The sequence below is a fragment of the Acomys russatus genome, chromosome 2 (assembly GCF_903995435.1).
Source record: "Acomys russatus chromosome 2, mAcoRus1.1, whole genome shotgun sequence".
In the NCBI taxonomy this organism is placed as follows: domain Eukaryota; kingdom Metazoa; phylum Chordata; class Mammalia; order Rodentia; family Muridae; genus Acomys; species Acomys russatus.
In genome coordinates this window covers 90,865,031-90,888,166 of record NC_067138.1, presented here as the reverse complement: position 1 = coordinate 90,888,166, position 23,136 = coordinate 90,865,031, and the positions used below count along the sequence as shown (strand labels likewise).

The 23,136-nt window shown below is 41.2% G+C and overlaps 1 protein-coding gene across 6 annotated transcripts in view; it reads left to right on the top strand.

Moving 5' to 3' along the window:
* Positions 1–268: 268 nt before the first annotated feature.
* Positions 269–23,136, top strand: part of Bnc2 (basonuclin 2) — a 413,267-nt gene continuing 390,399 nt past the window's right edge. For 2 of the 6 annotated variants that reach the window (XM_051163958.1, XM_051163939.1), the window contains exon 1: positions 269–394. In XM_051163958.1, the coding sequence (XP_051019915.1) occupies positions 392–394 (3 nt within the window). In that variant the 5' untranslated portion in view covers positions 269–391. Of the gene's footprint in view, positions 395–1,106; positions 2,974–23,136 lie in introns of those variants that run through there. The other 4 variants (XM_051163931.1, XM_051163922.1, XM_051163947.1 and 1 more) reach the window with 3 other exon arrangements.

The following is a 23,136-nucleotide window of genomic DNA, read 5'->3' as shown; positions in this document are numbered from 1 at the left end:
AGAAACTTGTGCTGGCGCGGCCGCTGGTCCCCCCCGCGCCGCCGCGCGCACCCCGCCTCGCCAGCAAGCCCCCCTCCCGGACAGTCCGTTCCCTTTTTTTCTTCTCTCCTTCGGCCCGGGGAGGAGCGGGGCAACTCCGAGCGCCGGCTCGAGGGAGCGAGCGCGACCCTGGGTGCGGGTGTAAATCAGTCACCTGAGCGCCAAGGGGCCGCGGCGAGGGCGCGCGCGGGCGGGCGGGGAGTGGCGCGGGCGGCGAGCGCGGCCCGGAGCGGCCGGGCGGGGGAGGGAGCAGGCCGAGCGGCGAGCTGAGGCGGCCGAGGGGCTGGTCCAGGCGCGGCCGCTAAGAGGAGACCAAGAGGCGGGGGCTGCACTTGACAACCAGCATGCCGAGATGGTAAGAAGTTTCCACCTCCTCTCCGCTTGCGTCTGCACTTGGTAGGGACTGACCCCGGCGGGACGCCCCGGGGCCGCGGGGCCGGCCGCCTTCTCCCCTAACGCCGCGGCGTGAGGAGGCGGGCAGCCGGCGGCGCACCCGAAATCCACCCCCACCCCTCAACTTGGCCCCAAGTTAGCGAAGCGGCTGCGGGCGGGCGGGCGGGCGGGCGGGCGAGCAAAGACTCCCGCGCCTTAGGTGAGCGGCGGGCAGTCGGGGGACTCTGGGGACAGGGAGCCCTCGGATAGGGCGCGGGGCTCGGGGACCTGGGGTTCACGGAGCTCCCGGGATCCGAGGCAACTTTCCCAACTTGCTGCCGAGTGCAGAGCCCGGAGCGGCGTCTGGGTGTGGGTGCCGGGGCGCGGCCCGCGTGGGGACCGAAGCGATGCCCACACGGCTGCGGAGGACGCGGATGCGGCCAGTCAAATCCCGCTAGACAGACACGTGTGTGCTTTCCCAAAGTGCGGTTCTGAAGCAGCCGGCCCACTCTGCACTGACACAGGGACTGGACGGTGGGATTTGAGGCGTGAAGTGGGGGGTGGCGGAGGGAGGTCAGAATAAAAAAAAAATGATGGTGGTGGAGCTCAGGACAAAACTAGACGAAATCTCCCGTGGGATGAGGCGAAGATAATAATAATAATAATAAAAACTTAGTGCAAGTGGTGGAGGAAACGGGATGGCACCACACAGAGAGACGCCAGCACAGACCCTGGAAGGAGATGGCTTCTCTGCAGCGAGGAAGCAGGCAATTAGTTCACCGGGTGATGAGCGCTCTGTCCGCTTTCGGGGAAGTAATTTGTTAGAAATGGGGTTCGACCACTCTTTTTCCTTGGAGTTCCCTACCACCCAGTGTCGCTGTTGTTACCCCCACTTGGGGGCTGTAATACATAGTGGGCCCTGAGTAGTTGTATAAGAAAAGGGGTGATAGCAGGTTGACATTTTTTTTCCTCTCTTCCCTTCGCCCTGATGTGACATCTCTTGTTTCAGAGATCAAAGTCACAACTGGAATGTGGGAGATGGTACTGTCAAATGCACACACACACACAGACAAAAATTCACCCAGGACTGCGGTTACAGTAATGCTGACGGAAATTAAAGAGGTTTTGAAAGCAGCGTGCGATTTATGATGCTACCCATTTACCCTAGAGTCAAGCTGTTGTAAAACTGATGTACAAAAGACATCATAAAATAATCCTGTGTACCCAGGATTAAAGTGGCAGAAAGTGGCTTGTTTTATTATTATTTTTTTATGTACTCCACGAACAGCTGTAGTAGTTGTTGGATCCTCAGTTTAAGTGAGGCATCAAACAAAAATATGAACTATATGTGCTTAGAGCTGAGGAGTTTCTTGTAACGGCATTTTACACATTATAAAAGCCAGTTGGACATCTTTTTCTTCCTCTGGCCAGTATTACTATTTTTTCCAGAGATCTATTCCCATATCCTAAGCATTCTGAGCAATGGCTGTGAGTCCATTTGTCTTTCACGGTTTTTGTATGCTGCGCTTTCAGATGTTTTTGTGCACAGACACGCGTGCTTTAAGTGGAATTTATTTCTGGCACTAAGTGCTCCTGCTCTGAAGTTGTCCTTTAGCACCAAGCCTTGTGCAAGTTTGGTAGAACTCCCCTTTACTCTTTGGGATCATGCACAGCAGGGTCCTCGTGAACCCTTAAAGGCTCAGTGTTTTCTATCACACTTGTAGCTGGTTCATTTAAACTTGTTCATCCTAATGAACTTCTGAGTTGTAGGTACTCTCTCTGTTCCCAGAGAGCAGCCGGTTTAAAATCCACATTGCTAATCACTTTACCAAAGTGCAGGAAGCTCTTTACCTGAGGGAAGGACAAGCCACTCTGAATCTGAACTTTGTTATAGAGGACCTTTTTGGGGACAAGTCTGAGATGCCCCCTACCTGAACCCATTGAGAATATTAAGTTGGGTTGTGTTTGCATGTAAAACTTTGGGTGAAAATCAACCTCATGTGATTTTTAAAAAATAAATATTGAGCAAATGTTAATAGCAGGAGTGCATTGCTAACACCTAATTTTTTTTTCCCTTCTGCCTGAGATGTAAGTTATCTGTCAGGCAGGGATATGAGCTTACAAAAAGAAGGAGACAAAAGCAGAGCTGACTGTTGCTATATTAAAATGTAAGTGTTACAGTTTGAATTTTCAAGTGAGAGTTTTTGAGTTCAATGCTTTACATAACATTTTGTCCTAATCTTGCTTGCTGTCAGGGATGTTTCATGGTTGTGCAATTGCTGCAGTCAAGAATGCCAATTTGCATTCCAGGAGTGTCATTTGATTACTTTTATCTGCGAAGCTCCAAGACCGGCCCAGACCTCTCGTTTCATCTTGCCATGTCACGAGTCAATGCTGTGTCGTCTTTTCAAAAATCTGCCTGATTTAGACAAGAAAGAAAAGTACTTTCATGTTGCAGCCGCAGTCCCCTGCTAACTTGTCAGCAGCAGGATATGATTCACTTGGGCCCAGAAGAATGGAACAGAGAGGCGGGTTAGGCGGTTCAATAAAGCCCACGGACAGGTAGTATGTGACATCCCCAGAGAGCTGCAGTTAATGAAGAACAGGTCTGCTTAGTTCTCCACACGCTGACCTGGTGCTGTCCCCACAGTTTTCTCATTTGATCTTTCCCAGCAAATTGATCTTTTCTTATATTTTTTTCCCCCTTCCAAGTTAGTCCTTGAGGGACTGAAATTAGCAGAGCAACTTAAGTTGGATAATACAGCTGTTCAGAAAAGAAGAAATTGGACACTGGCACAAAAAAAAGGGGTGGGGGTGGGAGGGTAGAGGGAGCTATTCTATTTTTTTTTTTGTTGTTGTTGTTGTTTCTGAGAATATTTCCTATATTAAGGGAGTCCCAAGAAGGTGATGAGGACTGGCATCTAGTGGTTTCCCTTACTTTAAATTTAGAGTTAAGTTTCAGTGCTATTTTAAATATTCTGTAAATGTTTGAAAGATGGCTTTAGCAAGCACAAAGAGTTTGATTTAGCAGTGCTTATATTCATTTGTTTGGAGTGATCTGCCAGTGGAATAGTAGCTTTTATGACTATTGTAACATGAACAAAACATCAATGGCATACTTCAACTATATTATTTATGGTTTTTAAAATAAATACAGTTCCCAAGTATTCAATACTGAATTACTGAAAAGATTAAACATTAAAAAAGTCATTACCAGCATTGTATATAAATATTGTGGTCCATGAAGATTTTTTTAAATGAATTATCATCAGTATCTTTGTTTTACATAAATTCCACAGATGCATTGTTAATAAAGTGAGCGATTCTGTTCTCTAGGACTTTTTTTTTTTTTTTAAATTTAAAGGTAGGATTTTAAAATTAAGACCAGATTACAAGTAGATTTTTTTTTGAAATGGTCACATGTTGTTTTTTTGAGATTAAAATTCATTTTATACAAGGTGAGTAAATCTTAACTGAAAATGTGTGCCTAGTTGAGACAGGTTACAGTTTCACTATGGAGGTTTTGTACATAAAGCTTAGGTTGGGAGCAATTAATAGTCTTAACTTGATGAATGTATAAAGGAATTGTGCTTTCAGAATTCCTCTGCAGATGGTCTCATTTAACATCTGCATTCTGACAAGAAGCAGAGTTGAAAACAGCCGTTCTCCTGCCACATCTCTTGTTGGCCAGGCCTTACATACTGCAGTTGGTTAGTAAGCTCTCTGAAGAGCTAGAGGGAGCCTCATCATTTTATTAGATAGACTTAAGGTGTAGTCAGAGTGTTGCGCAATTACTGGCTTAGGGTTTTTGAGATATCTCACTCACACACACACACACACACACACACTGATGACAGCAACAGAATTTCCTCTGAGAACAGTTAAGGAATCAGCTAAGCTTTCTAGGACTGCCTTTTGGGTGACTTGGATTAGGTGAAATGCAACCAAACATATGTTTAAGTGTTTTGGTTTGCTTAACTACTGTTGCCTCTGTGTCAGCTGATGAAGTTACCTTCATGTTAGAAGGCCCACTTCAAATCCCTATAGAAGCAGCTTCCTACCCAGTCTCCGAGGACCACGCTACCTTCCTTTAGTCCACAAAAGACAGCTACTTCTCTCTGTAGATGAAGTTTTGAAGTAGTTCGGCATATAACTGCATGTTCTGGGGAGAAAGTTTCCTCAAAAGAAGGGCTTCACGTTGTCAACATAAACGCCAAACCATTTGTAAGTTTTGCATATTCTTAATTAGTAAATGAGCTACATTTGAGTGTCAGGAGTTGAATGCTTTCCTATTTACCACTTGGTATTTAATTTCTCCTTTGTTTATCAGTCCTACCAGGAAATTTGTGATATGCTTATATATCAAATTATCAGTAATAATGATTGCTTTTCATTATTTATATACTAGGTTTTTAGGGGCATTACTTTTACATTTATTTACCAGTTAAGTAAATCTTATATCCAAGGAGATAAACTGCCAAGATTTGTCTTCTTCCCCAGTAGCTCTTATTATGTTGCTACCCAATAAAAGTCTTTTATTTGTTGCTTATTAGAACCCTCAGTACACTCAAAAGTTCAGCTATAATTTAATTTGGCTGTTCAAAGAGCCTCCCTTGTTTTAAAACATGTTCTCAGTATTCCTTTACCATTTGTTGTGAGCCTATATTCTAGCTCATGAATATGCATAAGAGCAGTAGTACCGGCATGTCATTTAAAAAGTTCTTTGCCATAACAGAAGCATACCATTTTCCTTTAAAAACTTACACATATAGCAATGTAAATTCTGTCCCTTTCCTGCAATTTCCCCAATATTCTTGAGCATTTTTGCTTTTTTTTTTTTTCCCCTCCATAGTAATTTAAATTGTTTTGCTCTCCTAATTTTGGATTTGTTCCTCAAGGAACACACAGCCTAGGTGTGGTGAGGCAGGCAAAAGCTAAGTTTCTCAATTAAGAATTCTAGCTAAAGCCCTTTCACAGTTGTAGCCCCTTGAAATTATGAGGGGTTTGTTTTGTACTTTACAAATTGCCAGCATGATAAATTTGTCTTCTTTAGAGCAACGGCTGGGCAGTTTTACAGTCTCCAAGATACTTGTGGGTTTCAGTTGAAGTGTAACCGATGATGCAGGGTCAGGACCAGAACTCTGGTATCAGGGATCTTTCCACAGGGAAGGCAGGATGTGAACATGCTAAGTGAGTCACTGCATGTGTGTCTAACCAGTGGGAGTCACAGCAAGCGTGCCTCCTGGATACAGTATTTAAGACTTGTCAGAATGTACAGTATTGTCTTGGATCTGGGGTTCGTGAGTTCACTGTCACTGCTTCTTTTTTTTTTTTTTTTTTTTTTTTTTTTGTATTTAGTGCAAAGATGTAGCAGCCCACACAAAACATTTTTCTCTTATTATGACCTTACATTGGCCAAAGTGCCCCATACTGAAATTCCTTTTTAGTATCTTTTCCCCCTCTTCAGTCTAAAGCCAGACGTGTACCCAGACACAAAGCCTCTGTGTATAGCAAGCTGTTTTAAATATTGTGACTCGACGAAGCGCTGTCCTTTCTCTGCTTGAGCCAAGGATCTCTGCTCAGTGTCTGTGGATTCCCAACCTCCTTCTTTATTGTGTGTCTTGTCAGCTATTCCTATTCATTTAACCTTTCATTAGTGTCTGTGCAGCTTCACTGTCTGGAAAGGCAAGGAAAACCCGAAAGGCCCCACTGTCACAGTTATTAGATTTCTCCGTTACATCCCAGCAACCACAAAGAAGTAAGAGTAGAGACTATTGTCGTGCATGCTGCTGTCCTGGGGTGCAGCTCTTCTGTGCATGTCAAGGACATGTGCCACATGTCCATATGCATCCCAGGAATAAATGCGCAACATGGGGGCATAGGCTGACAGAGGCAGTAATGAGCTTTGTAGGAGTTATTTCGAAGACTCGCAGCTAGTGAAGGAATTTTGCTTAACCACCGGCCAAGGAGATAGACAAGAGTTGAGAGTTGCCAAGATCTGCCCGTGTGGAGCTTGTCAGTCACATTGTTTCATTCTAAACTTCATTTGAGGGGAAAATTGAATACCTTTGACAGGGATGAAAGTCTCATTTTCTCCTTTAATCTCGGAAGACAAAGGTGTTATTTCTGATGATAATTGTGCTGTACTGTAACTACTTTTATTTTTTATTTTTTGTGTTGGTTAAATAAGATAGGTGAATGATTGTGTCCGTTATTTTTTTATACATTGCAAAATAGTTAGATGTTTAACAGAGATGTGAATGTTTTCTAAGTCTGTAAAAAAAAAAAAAAAAAAAAAAATGTCGCCCACGAATCTTCGCATGCTTCTGCTTTGCTGTGACTCTCCGTGTCATCTTGCTCCTGTCCCCTGGATTTTATAGATGTGTTTCCACAGTTGCTGCAATGTGGGGGAGAAAAGGGCTGGGTGCGGATCAAATACTGGTTGATGGTAGAATATCAATCATAATGAAATTACTCTTGAAGAAGTCTCAAAGCAGAGGCGGGGACTTAGGGGAGTTGGTAGCAGTGCCTAGGACATGAGCATGAAGAGCTGGCCTTGCTTCCCAGCACACGCAGAAGGCCAGACATGGTGGCTTGCACCGTATTCCCCATGCTGGGGAGGCAGTGGCAGGCAGGTCCCCGAGGTTCCCACATGGGTGAGTTCCAGAGAATGAGAATGAAGGCCATTGGCTCAGGTGTCTAAGCTTTACCCGCTCAGTACCTGTGCTGTCCTGGAAAGCAGTTTTGTTTGTTTTTTTGTTTGTTTTCTTAAAGCCATGGGTTTTGTTACGGCATTTCCACACCTACACGTCTTTGTACAGGCAGTCATTTTCATTACCTGCTCATCCCTATTGGCCAGACAACCAGTTTGGTCATCTCTAAAACAATTTTTTTTTTTTTTTTTTTTTGCAATTGCTTGTTTTATATGATAGAATGATGTAAATCATAGTGGTTGATTTTAGTATTTTAACTACTTTATTGAAAAATAATTAACATACCATGTAATCACAATTTAAAATGTACATTAATAATACCCAAATTATATGGACACACTGTTTATTTTACCTTCATCAATTTATGGCTATTTGTGACTATTATGAGTAATGCTGCTGAGAGCATTTGCTGTAAAGTTTTTTTTTTTTTGGTCAGACATGTTTTTATTTCTCTTGGATTTATACCTATGAGAAGAATTGCTGGACCATGCAGCCTCCTTTGTCTGTTTTTCATTTGTGGTGAGAGTTATGACACATGCCTATGTGTGCCACGGTGCATGTTAGTTCTCTTTCCCCATGTGCGTTCTGGGGCTTGAACTTGCTCTGAAGTAAGCACCTTTCCCTGTGAGCCATTTACTGGCCCTAGGTTGCCTCTTAGCAGTTGAGGTATGAAAGCTCTTGGTACAGTCTGGTCACAATCCTTTATCTGATACAAGGTGTGCAAATCCTCTCTCCCCTTCAGTGAGCTGTATTTTTTTTTTTTTTTTTTTTTTTTTTACTTTTTTTGATGTCCCTTGAAACAAGTTTAAATTTTTTTGAATGACAAGATTTTATTGCATACTGAGTGGGGTGTAAGAGGAGAAGTTTTACATGTTGATGGAGTCCAACTTACGTAATATTTTCTCATGTTTGCGATGTTGTCAAAAATAAAACCAACCACCCATCATGAACATTTAGACCTGTGTCTCCTTGCCTTTTTCAGTTGTTCTTGGTAATGTTGCAAGATCATACCTTGTAGCAGTCTTGTCTTCCCTTGGTGAAATCGCCTTTTTGGGAGGGTAATAACTGTACCGTTTTGTGTTCTTGCCAACAGTGTCCGAGAGTTCCAGCTTCTCCATGTTGCCACCCATAAACTTATTATCTTACAACAGTGATAGAAATATGACTGTGAGGTGACATATCCCTGTGTGGCTTTGCTGTCTCTGCTTGCCTTGAAATCTAGGCATGGAGTGATTTTTTTTTTTTTTTTTTTTTTTTTAAGCCCCAACCCCACTAAGTGGGGATTAAATCTAGGGCCTCACCCATGTTAGATAAGCTGTTTCCCATTGTGCTGTGTGTCCAGCTCTTTCTGTGTATTAGTTTGAGACAGGGTCATACTAAATTCCCCAGGCTGGCCTTGAACTCATGGATTTACCACCCTTCTACCTGGTCTTTCTAGCAGCTGTTATCAGGGACTTGAGCCACCAGCCCTGGCTTCTGATTATTGTCTAGCCTCCCCTTTCCTGTGGTGGGTGAGGCGGGTACACAAATCCCATTTTGGCGTTTTGTCCACTTTAAAATTGGATTACTTGGGTTTTGCTGGTTTTGAGTTTTAGGAATTCTTTATATAATGTATTTTAGATATTATTGTCATATCAGAAATTAACTTTACAGATATTTTCCTCGCATTCTGCGGGTTAGCTTTCGTCCTGCTTAATGCCTCTTTTGCCTTGGCCGTGTAGGAGCTTCTAGAGTTTGGTGTAGCCCCATGTGTCTGCTCTTGCTTTCTTTGCCTTCAGCGGTTTACATTTCAAGCTCAGATTTATCTGATCCCTAGAAGAGTAAAGGCTATGTTAAGTAAGAAATCCTATTGTTTAGGTTTAAAAAAAAAAAAAAAAGCAGGAAAATAAAAGAAAGAAAAGAAAGAAAGGAACTCTTGGTGATACTCCAGGGGACAAGAAATGTGTCGTTTGGTAGCCAGAAGATGATAGGTGCTGGTTCTCTGCAAAACAGCCCAGGTTTACTTTGATGTCTCTTAATTATCATTGAGTTTAAAAGCATCTTAGGTGTTCTGTATGATAAGAGACACACTTCATACCCTGGAGGGTGGAATTAAGTACCTAGAAATAATTGTTTTTGGTTTTATAAATACCTCAAAAGGAAAGGAGGAAAAAACATGATTGAGAAAAATTTGTCTTTAGACATCCCACCATAGGCAAAATATCACCAATGGAGATAAAACTGAAGATTGGTTTATGATATCCAAACCGAAAATAACTTGCTCGGTTACGTTTTCAGTAAATACTGTGTTCAAATCTGGCAAGATGTGTTTGCAAACAGCTTGCTCTCCAGTCTACCTGGTGTATTTTGAAGCCTCCTGCCCCTGAGTTAGAGAAACTCGAGAGCAAGTAAAAAAGGTGACTTAATTTATGGGCAGCAACGTTGGATCATGGTTGAATTAAAAGGAATATTTAATGGAAAAGGCCTAATTTTCTTTTCATTCATGCTAATAAGACCTATATTCATTTCTACTTAAGTAATTGCTTTTTCAGTATTCTGATGGGCCATTCTTATTTAATTGCTTTGTCTGTTTTGGGCGTTATGCCAGTTATTTTAGACAAAATTTCATTATTATTTGACATCAACTATTAATTAGGTGGCCAAGTGGTCACGTTTATATTTGCAAAGAACGTAGGTTTTATTCCCCCTCACAAGTGTTTATATATGAAAACAGTAATTAGCCAATTTACAGTGGTACCTCATGACATAATTCGAGGATTAACTTTCTTCCCTGTGGATATTCTGTAGAGGATTTAAAATAATTTATAAAATTGCTATGACATAAAATTTCATATTTATCAGATACATGACTTTTTATTATATGTATATATATATATATATATGTATATATATATATATATATATATATATTTCCTTTTTCCCTTTTACTAGGGATTGGACTGAGGCCTTTCATGTGAGAGACAAGCACTCTCCTATTGACTCACATCCGATTTTTATAATTTCACACTGGACAATGTCACTTTTCTCTTCTAAGTATGCCTTGACATGTTCTTATATTTGTGTGCGTGTGTGTGTATATACATATATATATATATACATGTGTATATATATATGGATCAAGAAAGTCACATGTAATTATTAATTGATACTATATATGGTTTGGGGACATACAGAATGTTATTAACTAAAATGGAAAATTATACAAAGACAGGCCACTCGGTTCTCTGCCCCAAGGCTTCTAATCTCTTTGCACTACAGCTCTGTAATTAGCAGACTAGAGAGGCTCTCTCTATCAGCACCCACCAAGTTCGCATCCAGAAACACAGTATGATAGTTGAGAAGTTTCTCTCATTCGTGGTGATTGGAATGAAACATCACATATCTTTGGATTATTTTTTGACAGATGAAACAGTTTCACTCAAAAGCATATTAACTCTAAACAAAATTAACAGTGAAGCCTTTGTTTTTCATCTCAGAAGTTCTGCCAGGTCTCAAACCAAATTTAAATGTCTTTTCGTTTATTTACAATAGTATCTAGTGCAAGAGATACATTCTTTTTTTTTTTTTTTTTTTTTTTAAGAGAGTACATCTCTTAAACCTTCCCCATATCTTTAAGAGATGAATTGCCCCTCCTTATATCTTAGGTAGTTGATATCTTACTAAAAGAAAGGTACAGCAAATCCATATGTAGAGTACACCATCATCATAGCCAGTACCTGCCACTTGTTTTCTGGGGTCCTCCTGGTGCTTTCAATGGCCCATAGGGATAAGATAAGGACTCTCTTGACTCTTTGGCCTAGCATGGTGCTCCTGGAGGCACTGTGAGGAGAGCAGAGAGCACAGACTAAATGGCTGAGTCACGTCCCTTTTTCTTCACGGTCTTGCTAGCCGGTGTGCTAAAGCTGAAACAAGATGGGAACTACCCAGATTTTTCTTATTAAAAGTCCTTTATTTAAAAATTACCAGCTGGGTGGTGGTGGAGCACTTCTTTAATCCCAGCACTTGGGAGGCGGAGGCAGGTGGATCTCTGAGTTTGAGGCCAGCCTGATATACAGAGTGAGTTCCAGGACAGCCAGGGCTAAACAGAGAAACCACGCCTCGAGAAACCAACCAAACAAACAAAAAACCAAGAAACCCAAACAGTGATCCCATTAAAGACTTAGAGTTGTTTATTGGTCATTGCAGTGGCATTTGCAATCATAAAGAGAAGCCAGTCATCGACACAGTGACAGTTTGTATGTGTGTGTGTGTGAGTGTGTATAAATGTGTGGCAGGAGTGGAGTGGTCACGGTAATCTGGGAGATGCGGTCCGAGCTACCTGAAGATAGAGATGGGAGGATGACTTAAGTCTGGGAGTTGGATAAGAGACAGGGAGCGATTGATCGGGTAGACCAAGAGATGGATTTGGATGTATTTATGCACGATGTAGATCAATAATGAGTGGATCATCAAATGTTTTAGTGGTAGTATGAAATTTTATTTCTGAAGTACTAATATAGCAATATTGTAAAGCATTGTGGTTTTTGTTTTTATTATTTTTTATTGAATTAATTTATTCAGATTACAACTCAATTGTTATCCTATCACTTGTATCCTCCCATTCCTTCCTCTCTCCTACTTTTACCCTAGTCCTCTCCCCTAGGTCTATGACTGAGGGGGACCTCCTCCCCCACTTTATGGTCATAGGCTATCAAGTCTCATCTTGGTAGCCTGCTTATTCTTTGAGTGCCACCAGGGCTCCCCATCAAGGGGAGGTCATTAAATATGGGGCACCAGTGTTCATGTCAGAGTTAGTCCCAAAGCATTGTTTTTTTATGTATGGTATCAAACCCAGAGTGGTATGGGAGACAAGCATTCCATCACTCTCATATGTATATAGTTTAACATTATAAATCTTAAGATCCATCAGGTGGATGTCTGCTTGCTATATGTAGAATAACTTGCTGGGGGTTTTTACATGAGACCTTTTTCAACCTGAGGGTCATGACCCCTTTTCACACGGGTCACTTATCAGAAGTCCTGCATGTCAGATATGCATAGTATGATTCCTAACAGTAGCAAAATTGGAGGGAAACAGGAATCAGGTAGGGCAAGGATGGAGGGAGAGAGTGCTGGGAAAGACAGCTGGAATAGGGGGTGGGGTGGGGGAGCATTTTGGGGATGAGGTCGAAACAGTGCAGTGGAAACTCCAAGGAAACTACAGAGGTGACCTGAGCCCTGACTCCTAGGGATTCAAAGTCTGAACCAGCTGTCTTCTAGAACCAGGCAAGGCTTCATGTGCAGGGAATGGAGTATCAACCCAACCACAAAACCTCTAGGTAATGAGATTAGACTTACTGGGGTAAAGGTGGCAGTGGTGCAGGAGTTGTGGGAGTGGCCAGCCAATGACTGATCCAGCTTGAGACCCAAGCTATGAGAGGGAGCCCACTCCTGACACTTCAGGAGCGCAAGGAACCAGAGGCTGTAGCCTAGGATAGAACCAAATAGGATCACATGATGGGCACAAAAGGGAAAAAAAAAAAGTCAGTGAAATGGTTCCTAGTGATGCTCTGCTATCCTAGTAGACTAGAGCCTACTTGTCCTTCATCAGAAAGGCTACATCCATTAAGTGATGGGAGCAGGCGCAGAAACCCGCAGCCAAACATTAGTTGGGGCTGGCGGAATCCTGAGGAAGAGGGAGAAGAAGGATTGTAGGAGCCAGAGGGTTAGAAGACACCACAAGAAAGCCCACAGAATCAACTCAGCAGAGCTCAGAGGGGCTCACAGAGACTGAACCAATTATCAGGGATGCTGCCGGGGTCTGACCTGCATGGATGCTACACTTGCTTAGCTTGAGGTTGTAAAACTTCTAACAGTGGGAGCAGGGCCTGTCTCTGACTCTTTTGCCTGTTTTGGGGACTCTTTTACTCCTACTGGGTTGCCGTGTTCAGTTTTAATTTGCAGTGAAGTACCTAGTCTGTTTGCAGCCTAATATGCTGTGTTTGGTTACTGTCCCTGGGAGGCCTGTAGAGCAGGAGCGGGTCTGCAGGAGAGCGGAGCTGAGGAGAAGAACTAGGAGGCTAGGAGAGAATAGAAACTGAGGTTGGGATATTCCATATGAGAGAAATTTAAAAAGTAGCAAAATTACAGTTAGGAAATAACAACAAAAATAATCTTATATTTGGGGGTCATCCCAACAGGAGGAAGCCAACTGAGAACCACTGCCTTAGGCAGTCCTGGGCTGGTTGATTAAAATAAGAAAAGCCTTTAAACTTTGTGAATTTTTTATGTTCAAGTTCTACATCCTGTCCAGGTGTGTGAGTTCCAGTTGCTTTGTTTTGCAAAGTAGAACTTAAAATTCAGACTTTTTTTTAGTTTTGTTTAGTTTTGTTTTGAGATTGGGTCTTAGGCTGGCTACAAAGTTGCTATGTAGTCAAGGCTGGCTTGGACCCTTTTGTTTTTGCCCGATGAGTGCTGGTACTACAAGGTCTACCCCACCACTCCTGGCTACATTTCACTTATTTTAGAAAGTAAAAATTTAACAAACTTTCGAGATTTTATGACATATATGATACTTTGATGCTAAAGGTTATAATGTGTAACCTAGAAGCTATAATCTTAAAATTAAGCAGCGCAAAATACAGTAGAGGATAAATACCATAGCGTGAAATTAGCCTTTGATCGTCTATGCTACACCTAGAAACATGATTTCTTCAATGTTCTTTTCAAAGCAACCTTTCCTTTAATGGCTCATCTTTTTTTGTTTTTGTTTTTGCTTTTTGAGACAGAGTCTCTCTGTGTAGTCTTGGCTGTCCTGGACTCCCTTTGTAGACCAGGCTGGCCTCGAATTCACAGAGATTCCCTTGCCTTTGCCTCCTGAGTGCTGCGATTAAAAGGCCTGCGCCACCACACCCGGCTCATCTTTTTCCACAGACTGAGAGGTGGAAGTAATAGGCACACACATAAACATGCATGCACACCTCCCTGTGCATGTGAGGTGTGGGAGTAAGAGCCTTGCGTGCGTGCACACATACAGGCGCACGTGTACACACACACACACACACACACACACACACACACACACACACACGTGTATGTGAGGGCTGAGAATAATAGGTACACACCCAGTACTGTGTATGACTGTATATCTTATGAGGGCGCACAGCTGTGTGTTCCAGTAGGTGAAATTGGCTTGAGAAGCCTGATTTAAGGAGGTGTCACACTATCCAAATGTTGCTCACTGCTTTTTTAGTTTGGAATTTGGACAGGTGACGTTCAGTATCAGCCTGAGTGTCTCAGATAGGGAGACCTCTGATTGTGTGGATTCTAGGGCAACTCTGGCTCTTCACCTAGGCTGAGTACCTAGCTAAAGGACCGGGTCAGCCTTTACCCCTCTTGCTTGTCTTTTTTTTTTTTTTTTTTTTTTCCCATCCCCGCACTACTTAACACATCCCTCATCTTTATATACATTAATACTCTCAAGCAGGTGTTCTGGGAGCTCTGTGTTAAAGTGACTGTATCTGTTCCAGTTTTGGTGGGTTCCATGAGGATAGCAGTCCTCATCACTCATTTAAACATCTTGGGAATATTCCACACTGCTTCCTTCTGTGCAGCCTGGGTGTTAGTAGGTGGCTGTGGAGATAGGGCTTGGATCTAGTTACTACATACTGAGGAAGGCCAGTAAGCCCAGTATATCTCAGACCTGGTGTTTCCCTCTTTTGTTTCCTGCTTCTCTTTTCCCTTGAGTTTGGGTCAGTATTAGATACTAACAGTTCTTAATACTATTGCGTACTAAGGGATTTCTGGCTTCCGATGTATTGTTTGATGATTAACAAAAGGTCAAAAAGTGAAAGCAATACTCTCTCAGTTTTGATTCCAACACTAACTTATTAGTGATATGTATTTTGAACTTTTAGCCCTTTGTTCCTTGGTGACCACTTCATGGAGACAGATTTATTGTGAGAAGAGAAGAGAAGGTGAAAAATAAGACTCTGAATTTGTTCTTGATAGCAACCAGTAAGACAGAAGCTGGTGGAGCGGTCAGTTCTCACGGCTTCACTAGGTACAGGCTCACGGTTTAGAGCACTCATCGCAAAAGTGAGATATCTTTTTGTTTGTTGAAAGACTTACCCACACTTAACTTGTTATATTTGAAAATCTGCAGTATAAATAGAAGTCTAAGTGTGTGTGTGTGGGGGGGGGTTAGAGGGGAGAGTGAAGAAATCGCATAGGTAATGTGGACCACTGATGACCATGTGATTGGATTTGTTGAGGGGTTGAGATGTAGCCTGCTGGTGGAGCCCCATGCTGAGCATTCAGTAGGATCAGTCAATTATTAAAGAAATAACAAAACAAACAAGCAAACAAACAAAAACCCAGGAAATCTAAGAGCAGATGAAACAAGTGCCTTTTCACATTTTCATGATCTTTTTCTAGCCCCTTTTTCTCAGGAGCACCCCTCATCCCCAGTCTTCCTCTTCCATGTCTGATTTTTTTTGCTGGGCAAACTTCATCAGGGAGACCTGCTCTCTTGTCATCACTCATTTGCAAATTTTAGTGTCGCCATCCTGCCCTGAGTCATCCTCATCTGCAGTGTGCAGTGCTTGCTGAGTGGGATATTTAAGAATTCTACTGCAAATGTCTTCACATTCCTAGTGAGAGTTCAAACTCTGTTTAGTTAAGAGTATTCATATGGAGGACTCTTATTTTGGTGTTAATGTATGACAAGATACGTGAGATAGTTTAGTGACTGTACATGTTAGCTGGTTGGTCTGGTTTTGGATGCCCTGGGTTTTGGATTAATCTTTTAAATATTTCGCCATACTTTTGAGTAGCCTGGACCTTTTTTTTAAGACAAGGTTTCTCTGTGTAATAGCCCTGGCTGTCCTGGACTCGCTTTGTAGACCAGGCTGGCCTCGAACTCACAGTGATACACCTGCCTCTGCCTCCCAAGCACTGGCATTAAAGGTGTGTGCCACTGCGCCCAGCCTTAGCCTGAACTTTTTAAATGAAACTTAGTTGCTTTCTTTGTTTCCATGATTAAAATTTCTAGGAACAACTTTATTGAGATATAATACATGTACTGTACAGTTCAGTGCTGTGACTTTTACTACCACTTTGCAATTGCAGTTAGAATTTTTAAGGTACTTATAGAAAAATGATGATTTATGGAATATTTGGAAGGAAATGTAGTTGTACACTGAAATAAATAACCTCTTAAGTGAAATATAATTGTATTATAAATATAGGCTTGGTTAGCTCAGTGGTGGATTGCTTGCCTAACATGCACAAAGCCAGGCCTTTATCCCCACATAAACCAAGTGTGGTAGTTCAGAATTATAATTTTAGCACACAGGAGGTAGAGGAAGGAGGATCCAGAGTTCACGATCATCTGTGGCTACATTGTGAGCTCAAAGCCAATCTGTGCACATGTGATCCTGTCTCACGAAGAAAAAAAAATCTTAACAACTTTAATGAGGTGTTTCATAGGATCCATAAACCTGAATGGAGGAAAACTGAAAAACCACAAATAAGCAGGTAAATATACTATTCTTTTGTTGCTTTTGTTTTGTTTTGTTTCAAGATAGGGTTTCTTTGTGTCCTCTTGTCCTGGACTCAATTTGTAACTTTGTAGACCGGGCTGGCCTCGAACTCACAGAGATCTGCCTGCTTCTGCCTCCTGATTGTTGGCATTATAGTCAATACCCCACCATGCCTAGTTTAAATATACTGTTCTTGATAAATCAGTTATCCGGGAAGATCATAAAGTAATGGTGCCATACTATCAATGCTTGCCCTTGAATGCTAATTCTTTTAAGTGTTTAAAGGTTATCAGGATCTCTGTGACCTAAGTTTTGGATTTCTGAATCATTCAATAACAGGATGAATCTAGTTGGTGATAAAGTAATATAATTCAATTTTTGATAAGAAAAGGCAATATTAGTTTTTCAAATTCAGTTAATAGTTTGACTGTGAAGGCAGCCACAAATGGAGAATCAGCCATTTGAGCAGCAGCAATGTTGGAAGAATGGAGTGTCCTGAGATGACAGCATTGACATTAGTTCCTTTCCCCTTACAACCTTTAGAACTTTAAATCCATAAAAAAGGAAAGCCCAACTGCGTTTGAATTAATGTGACCTTTTATGCAGATAGAGATTCACATATATACATAGACATATAGACTTGTAAAACCAACTCTACGTGCCAAACAGCTGATAGTTCTACTTTAGGGTATAGTTTATGAATTCAGGGTAAAAATGCTATTCTTCTTAGCCGGTGAAAGCTTCTAAAAATAATGCAGGGAGAGAGTTACTGAGTGGTTGAGGCTTCCAGCACAGCCATTTTTCATCTTCCCAAATGTGGGAATTGTGGGCCTGTGCTACCACACCTGGCGAAAGACTGTTTTAAACAGAATGTGAGATGGCACGAGTGCCCTGTGACATTAAACAGTTTCATATGGAGCTTTTAGGTTCAAAGTCAAAGCGGATGGATAAACCCACATTGTGTGTTTTCTCTTAGTTGAGCAAATCTGTGTGTTGTGCATAAACAAATACTAGTGACATTAGAAAGGTAAAAGCTGGGGAGGCGCGCGTTTGCTCAAATATTCCTGAGGCTGACTTTTTCATACTGATACTCAACTCACGTCAGAATAAAAGGCAGTTATCGAAGAAGACAGTTTCTATTGTTTGTGCTTTGAGAGACGTGTGGAGTGTGTGTATATGTGCATGCCAGTGCATGTAGGTACCCATGCCTGTTCGTGTGCTGGTGGAGGCCAGAGGTTGGCAACTAGTTTTCCTTAGCTGCTTTTCTTTGGGAGATTAGGGTCTCTTACTGAACCCAGAACTCACCAATGGCTGCTTAGGCTAGCCAACAAACATCCAGGCTTTTTTGCTGCCACCTGTCAGCATTTGGATATGGGTGTGCATTGCCTGCCCAACATTTGACATGGTACTGAGGACCTAAACTCATGTTAAGATAACAATCACTCTTCCCAGTGAGCCAGTTCTCCAATCCCTTGATTTTTAAAGTTAATTCATCATATATATATGTATATATATATATATATTTCTTCTTTTTAGCTCCTGTAAATTGTGTTTTGAAGGAACATATACCATTTCTTTTCATGACTTCCTACGTATCAATTAAGAAAAGCATTTATTGATGGATGTGGTGGTTGGTTTTTGTAATTTGAGCATTCTGAGCCTGAGGCAGAAGGATCACCAATATTTTGAGGTCGGTCTTGACTACAGAGTTAGTTATGGGCCAGATTAGACCACTGTGAGACATTGCCTCAAAATGAAAAGCATTATTATTATTAGTTAGGGCCATTTCGGCCAAATTATGCTGTTAAACTTTCTTCTTATTCAACCTATCGCCTCTCTTAATAGTGTAAAATATTACTTTTGTGTGGAATCTTCAGATACTGGAATCATTTTATTGTTATAAAATAGAAATGCAGTGTTCAAAATCCACCTTTTTTTTTTTTTTTTGGAGTCACAACCTTCCCTGAAAATGATAGATTCTTCGGGGAGGGGCAGAATGGAAGCTGAATCACTTTTTTCTCTCCAGCTTTATCTGAAATGTTGGAAGTTTTTGATCTGTAAAACTCTTTAAGATACTCATGTTTGAAGTAAGCATTAGTGTTGTTTTTTCTTGTTACCCGCGATCTACTATGTGTTTTCTTTTAGCCAAATTGCAGTCTTTTGTGAAGCTTACATAGTAGGCTTCTTACATAGTTCTGTGATGGACAAGACGGCTCTCTCGGCAAGCCTTATTTTAAGATGGTAGGCTCTGCTGGACCAAAACCTGAGGGCATAATTAACAGTCTTTGGAGGGACCATGTGTGCTGACTTCATGGACCATTTGGCCTACAAGATGGGATTTAGTCCATAATTCATCGTCATGCGCTGTATTCCTGTGGGAGTATAAGGTCTAGCTGCTTTACACTGAGTAAGTTCCGAATGTTTTATCCTGTTCCAGCATGGGTTATTTTACTTGAGAATGCGCTTAATTACAAGCTTTATGTTTCTGACATCCATTCAGCATACCTCCTCTTCACTGCACCTGACTTCATCTATGGAATTTCACTTGTAGTTTGAGCACAGTATGGATTTGGGGAGTCTGAAACTGTCAGATTTGAAATCTGCTTTGTGGTGTGTGTGTGTGTGTGTGTGTGTGTGTGTGTGTGTGTGTGTGTGTAAAACAAACATATTTGATAATATTCTGAAGAAAGAGGCATCATTTATCAGTTGTGGCTGATCTCAGAATGTTTGATGTGCATGTCTGTGTTGTTACGTGTGGAAGCTGCAGGTCCATACTGGGGTATCTTCATCAGTCGTTGAGACAAGGTTGCTCACTGAACCTGGAGCCCATCCTTTCAGCTAGACTCCCTGGCCGGCCGCTCATGGGCTCTGCCCACTCCATGTCCTGCCTCTTGCACAGGTGCTAGGGATCCGAACTCAGCTCTTCATGCTTGTATAACTGGCACTTCATCCACTGAGATGTCTGCCCGACCGTAGTAGTCATTGACTCAAGACCCTTACAAAAGGGTTGCTTTGAACTTTCTTTTTGAAATGAGCCTGCCTATGTAGCCCAGGCTAGCCTATACTCACTATGTAGATCAGGCTACCCTTGATTTTGTGGTGGTAATGTTTCTCGCTTCATCTTGAGTATTGGGATTATATTTTGACTCAGGGACATTTTTTATCTCTTTACTTTTATGACTTTATTATTGGATAAAATCTAACTGGTTGTTGTTTACTGCTAAGTTTTTTTTTTTTGATAGATTCATGTTTTGTTTAATTTTTTTCCACAGTGCTTTTGGTTTAAGGGGTATCTTTAAATATCTCAGATAGACTTTGTTGCCTCATGTACTCTATTTTCAAGATTTTAATCTATTCATGATTGAGAAGCCTATAATTAGATTATCAAAATGTTCTAAATGCATTTGATTATTGTGCAACTTCTTTGGAAGATGGATCTTTTTATTTATTTATATTTATTGTGTGTATGTGCATGGTTGTATGGGAGCTGGTTCTTTACATCAACCATGCAGGTCTCAAGCATCAAACTCAGGCTGTCAAGCTTGGTGGCAAGCACTTCTACCTACTGAAAAATCCCACCAGTCCTGTTCTTTTCTTATCAAATGAAATTTTATTAAGTAAACTTCTTTAATTTGTAAGGCTTAGAGAAAGGAGGAAGTAGGTTTTTTTAAATTCCACCTGAGAAAGCTTTAAAGAGATGTTTATACAAATCAAATATGCTTATAACTTAAAAGAAATAATTTGGTATGGCAAGTTTTAAGTAATAATAATAATAATAAAGTATATACACACTTCATAACCTTTCTTTGAGTCTTTAGTTTAAGTCCTCTGACATGTAATACCAAAGCGTTGCTTTGAGCTGTGTGTGTTGAAACATGCATGCCTGTCCTGGTGTCGTAACTAATTATATCTCTTACATGCTTACTTCTAGTAATTGGATGTAGACCTACCACAGCATGTGTTTTAACTTTTAGGTTTTTATCTGGAGGACTTGCTGTAGAAATTAAGTTTTTACCACATGCCAATTTAACACTGTATACAGATGCTGTTTTAAAAAATACAATATACTTCATGTTTTGCAGAAATAGTGTATTTTCATGGGAAAAGTTTTTTTTCCCCTTTTACTGAAAATAGGTTCTTTTCTCACATAATATATCCTGATTAGGGTTCCCCTCCCTCTGCTTCTCTCAGTTCCTCCCCACATCCTCTTCTACTTGGATCTACTCCCTTTTAGTCTCATTAGAAAAAGGACAGGATTCTAAGGGCTATATAATATAATATAATATAATATAATATAATATAATATAATATAATATAATAAGATAAAACAAACTATCACATCGAAGTTGGATAAGACAAACCAACAGAAGGAAAATGGTCCAAGAGAAGGCACAAGAGTCAGAGACACACTTGTTCATACACCCAGGAATCCCCTAAGAAGACTAAACTAGAGTCCCTAACAGTCACAGAGGGCCTGGGATAGCCTTTGGGTCCCTGTGACTGTCCTCAGTTGATTTAGAGAGCTGTGTTTTCTTGGTGTCCTCTATCTCCTCTGGCTCTTACACTCTTTCCTTCTTCTCTTCCCCCAGGTTCCCTGAGCCCTGAGGCGGGAGGGATTTGATGGAGATGCTCCACTTAGGGTTGAGTGTTCCAAGGCCTCTCACTCTGTGTCTAATGTCTGGCTGTGAGTCTCTATTTGTTTCCATCTGCTGCAGGAGGAAGCTTCTTTGATGATGGCTGAACAAGACACTGATCCTCTGTGGTTCTACAGATTGTAACTTAGTTATTATTGACTTAACAGCTAATATCCACATATAAGTGAATACATACCATATGTCTTTCTGGGTTTTGGAAAAAAAAGTTTTAGCAGTGAAAAAATTTTAGTTGAACTGAAAAGCACATCTGCCTTTACTGATAATTACAGACTTTGCTGTTTTATCTCTGAATTGGACATTGACAGCTCAGTACGAGAGTGAGATTTTGCAGAATTTATTTTCCCTTGAAGTTTTTCAAAAGATTAACTTGTAGAAAAGACTGGATGGAGTGCTGGTCACTTAATCTTCATGGTTGACAATAATTTGATGCTTATTCTATGAAACTGCTCCAAGGAGAGTTTTCACAGACTAATTTAGAAATTCTGTTCTGGACATGATTGTGACTAGAGCAGTAGACGTTTGCTATGTGCACCAGCATGTATGAAAATATGTGGTCCTTGTCCATGCCTGCTGAACGAGAACCATACCAGTTCTTCGCCTCAGAACTGTAGTCTTGTGGAAATTAAAGTCTTAGGGCTGGGAGCAGTTAATGCTGCTGATAGTTTGTGGTGGTTAGCACTGTACTGTGCTGGTGCTGACTGTACTCTGCAGACTTAAGGGATTCCACTCAGAACCTGGGAAAGAATATGCCACAGAATGTGTGGCAATTAAATATTTTAAAGTGAAAAGATGAGATGACTATTCTTGTTAATAAATGGGCCGTTGGGGCTTTGCATAGAGAAAAAGATTCCGTGATTCTCTACTGATAATTGCTTAAAATTTAATGCTGTTTTCTCTTACGATTTTTTATTTTCTCTCATTCTTTGGCTGTAGCTAAACATAAAATATTGTGTGTGTGAGTATGTGTACATGTGCACAAATATGAATGTATACACATATGGGGAGGCCAGAAGACAACAGGTAGGCTAGGCTGGCTGGTCATTAGGGCCCAGAGATTCTCCTGTCTGTCTCCCCAGCATTGGGAATAGCAGTGTGTGTCATCCCACCTGCCACTTTTAGGTTTCCATACTTGCAAGAGAAGTGCTTTACCAGCTGAGCCATTTCCTGCAGCCCCGAAGTAAAATTCTTAAATTATTGTCTCAAACATAACTATCTTTTAAATTTCATACCATATTTAAAAATCTTGGCCTTGTTTTTGTCATGAAGTAACCAGTAACGTAGAGGCATTGGATTTGAATGCTGTGTCCTGCAGTGTGAGGTTTGTACTCCTAGGAAAATTTTTCTTTTGTTTTGAAAACTGAACTCTCAGGGATTTCCTTCTAATAATGTATAATAATCTATGCGTTGCAAAAGTTACATGGCCAAAGTAAAATAATGGAAAAGGCCTTTATACTTTTCCAATCTGTTTCTGTTAGCTTTTTTTTTTTTTTTTTTTTTTTTTTTTTTTTGAAGTGTCAATCAAATGAATGCAACTATGTTTGATTTTAAGTTAGGTGAGGAAATTAGAATTCACAGCTGGTAGACTACTTGAGAGTAAGGGTAGTTCAGATTGTGGGTGTGTCCCCCCGTCCCCCCCCCCCCCCCCCCCCCCCCCCCGCCAGCAGCGCTCTAGGAAACTGGATGCCAGCTTGGCTAAGAGGAACAGCCTTGTGGGTGGACTGAAATCCCAGGGGTGGGGCTGCTAAGGCATGCTGGATGCTGCACTGGGGATGGATGCTCCCTCCTTTCCTAGGGAGTTGGGAGTCTTAAGGGATGTTTTGCCACAGATGACTGAGT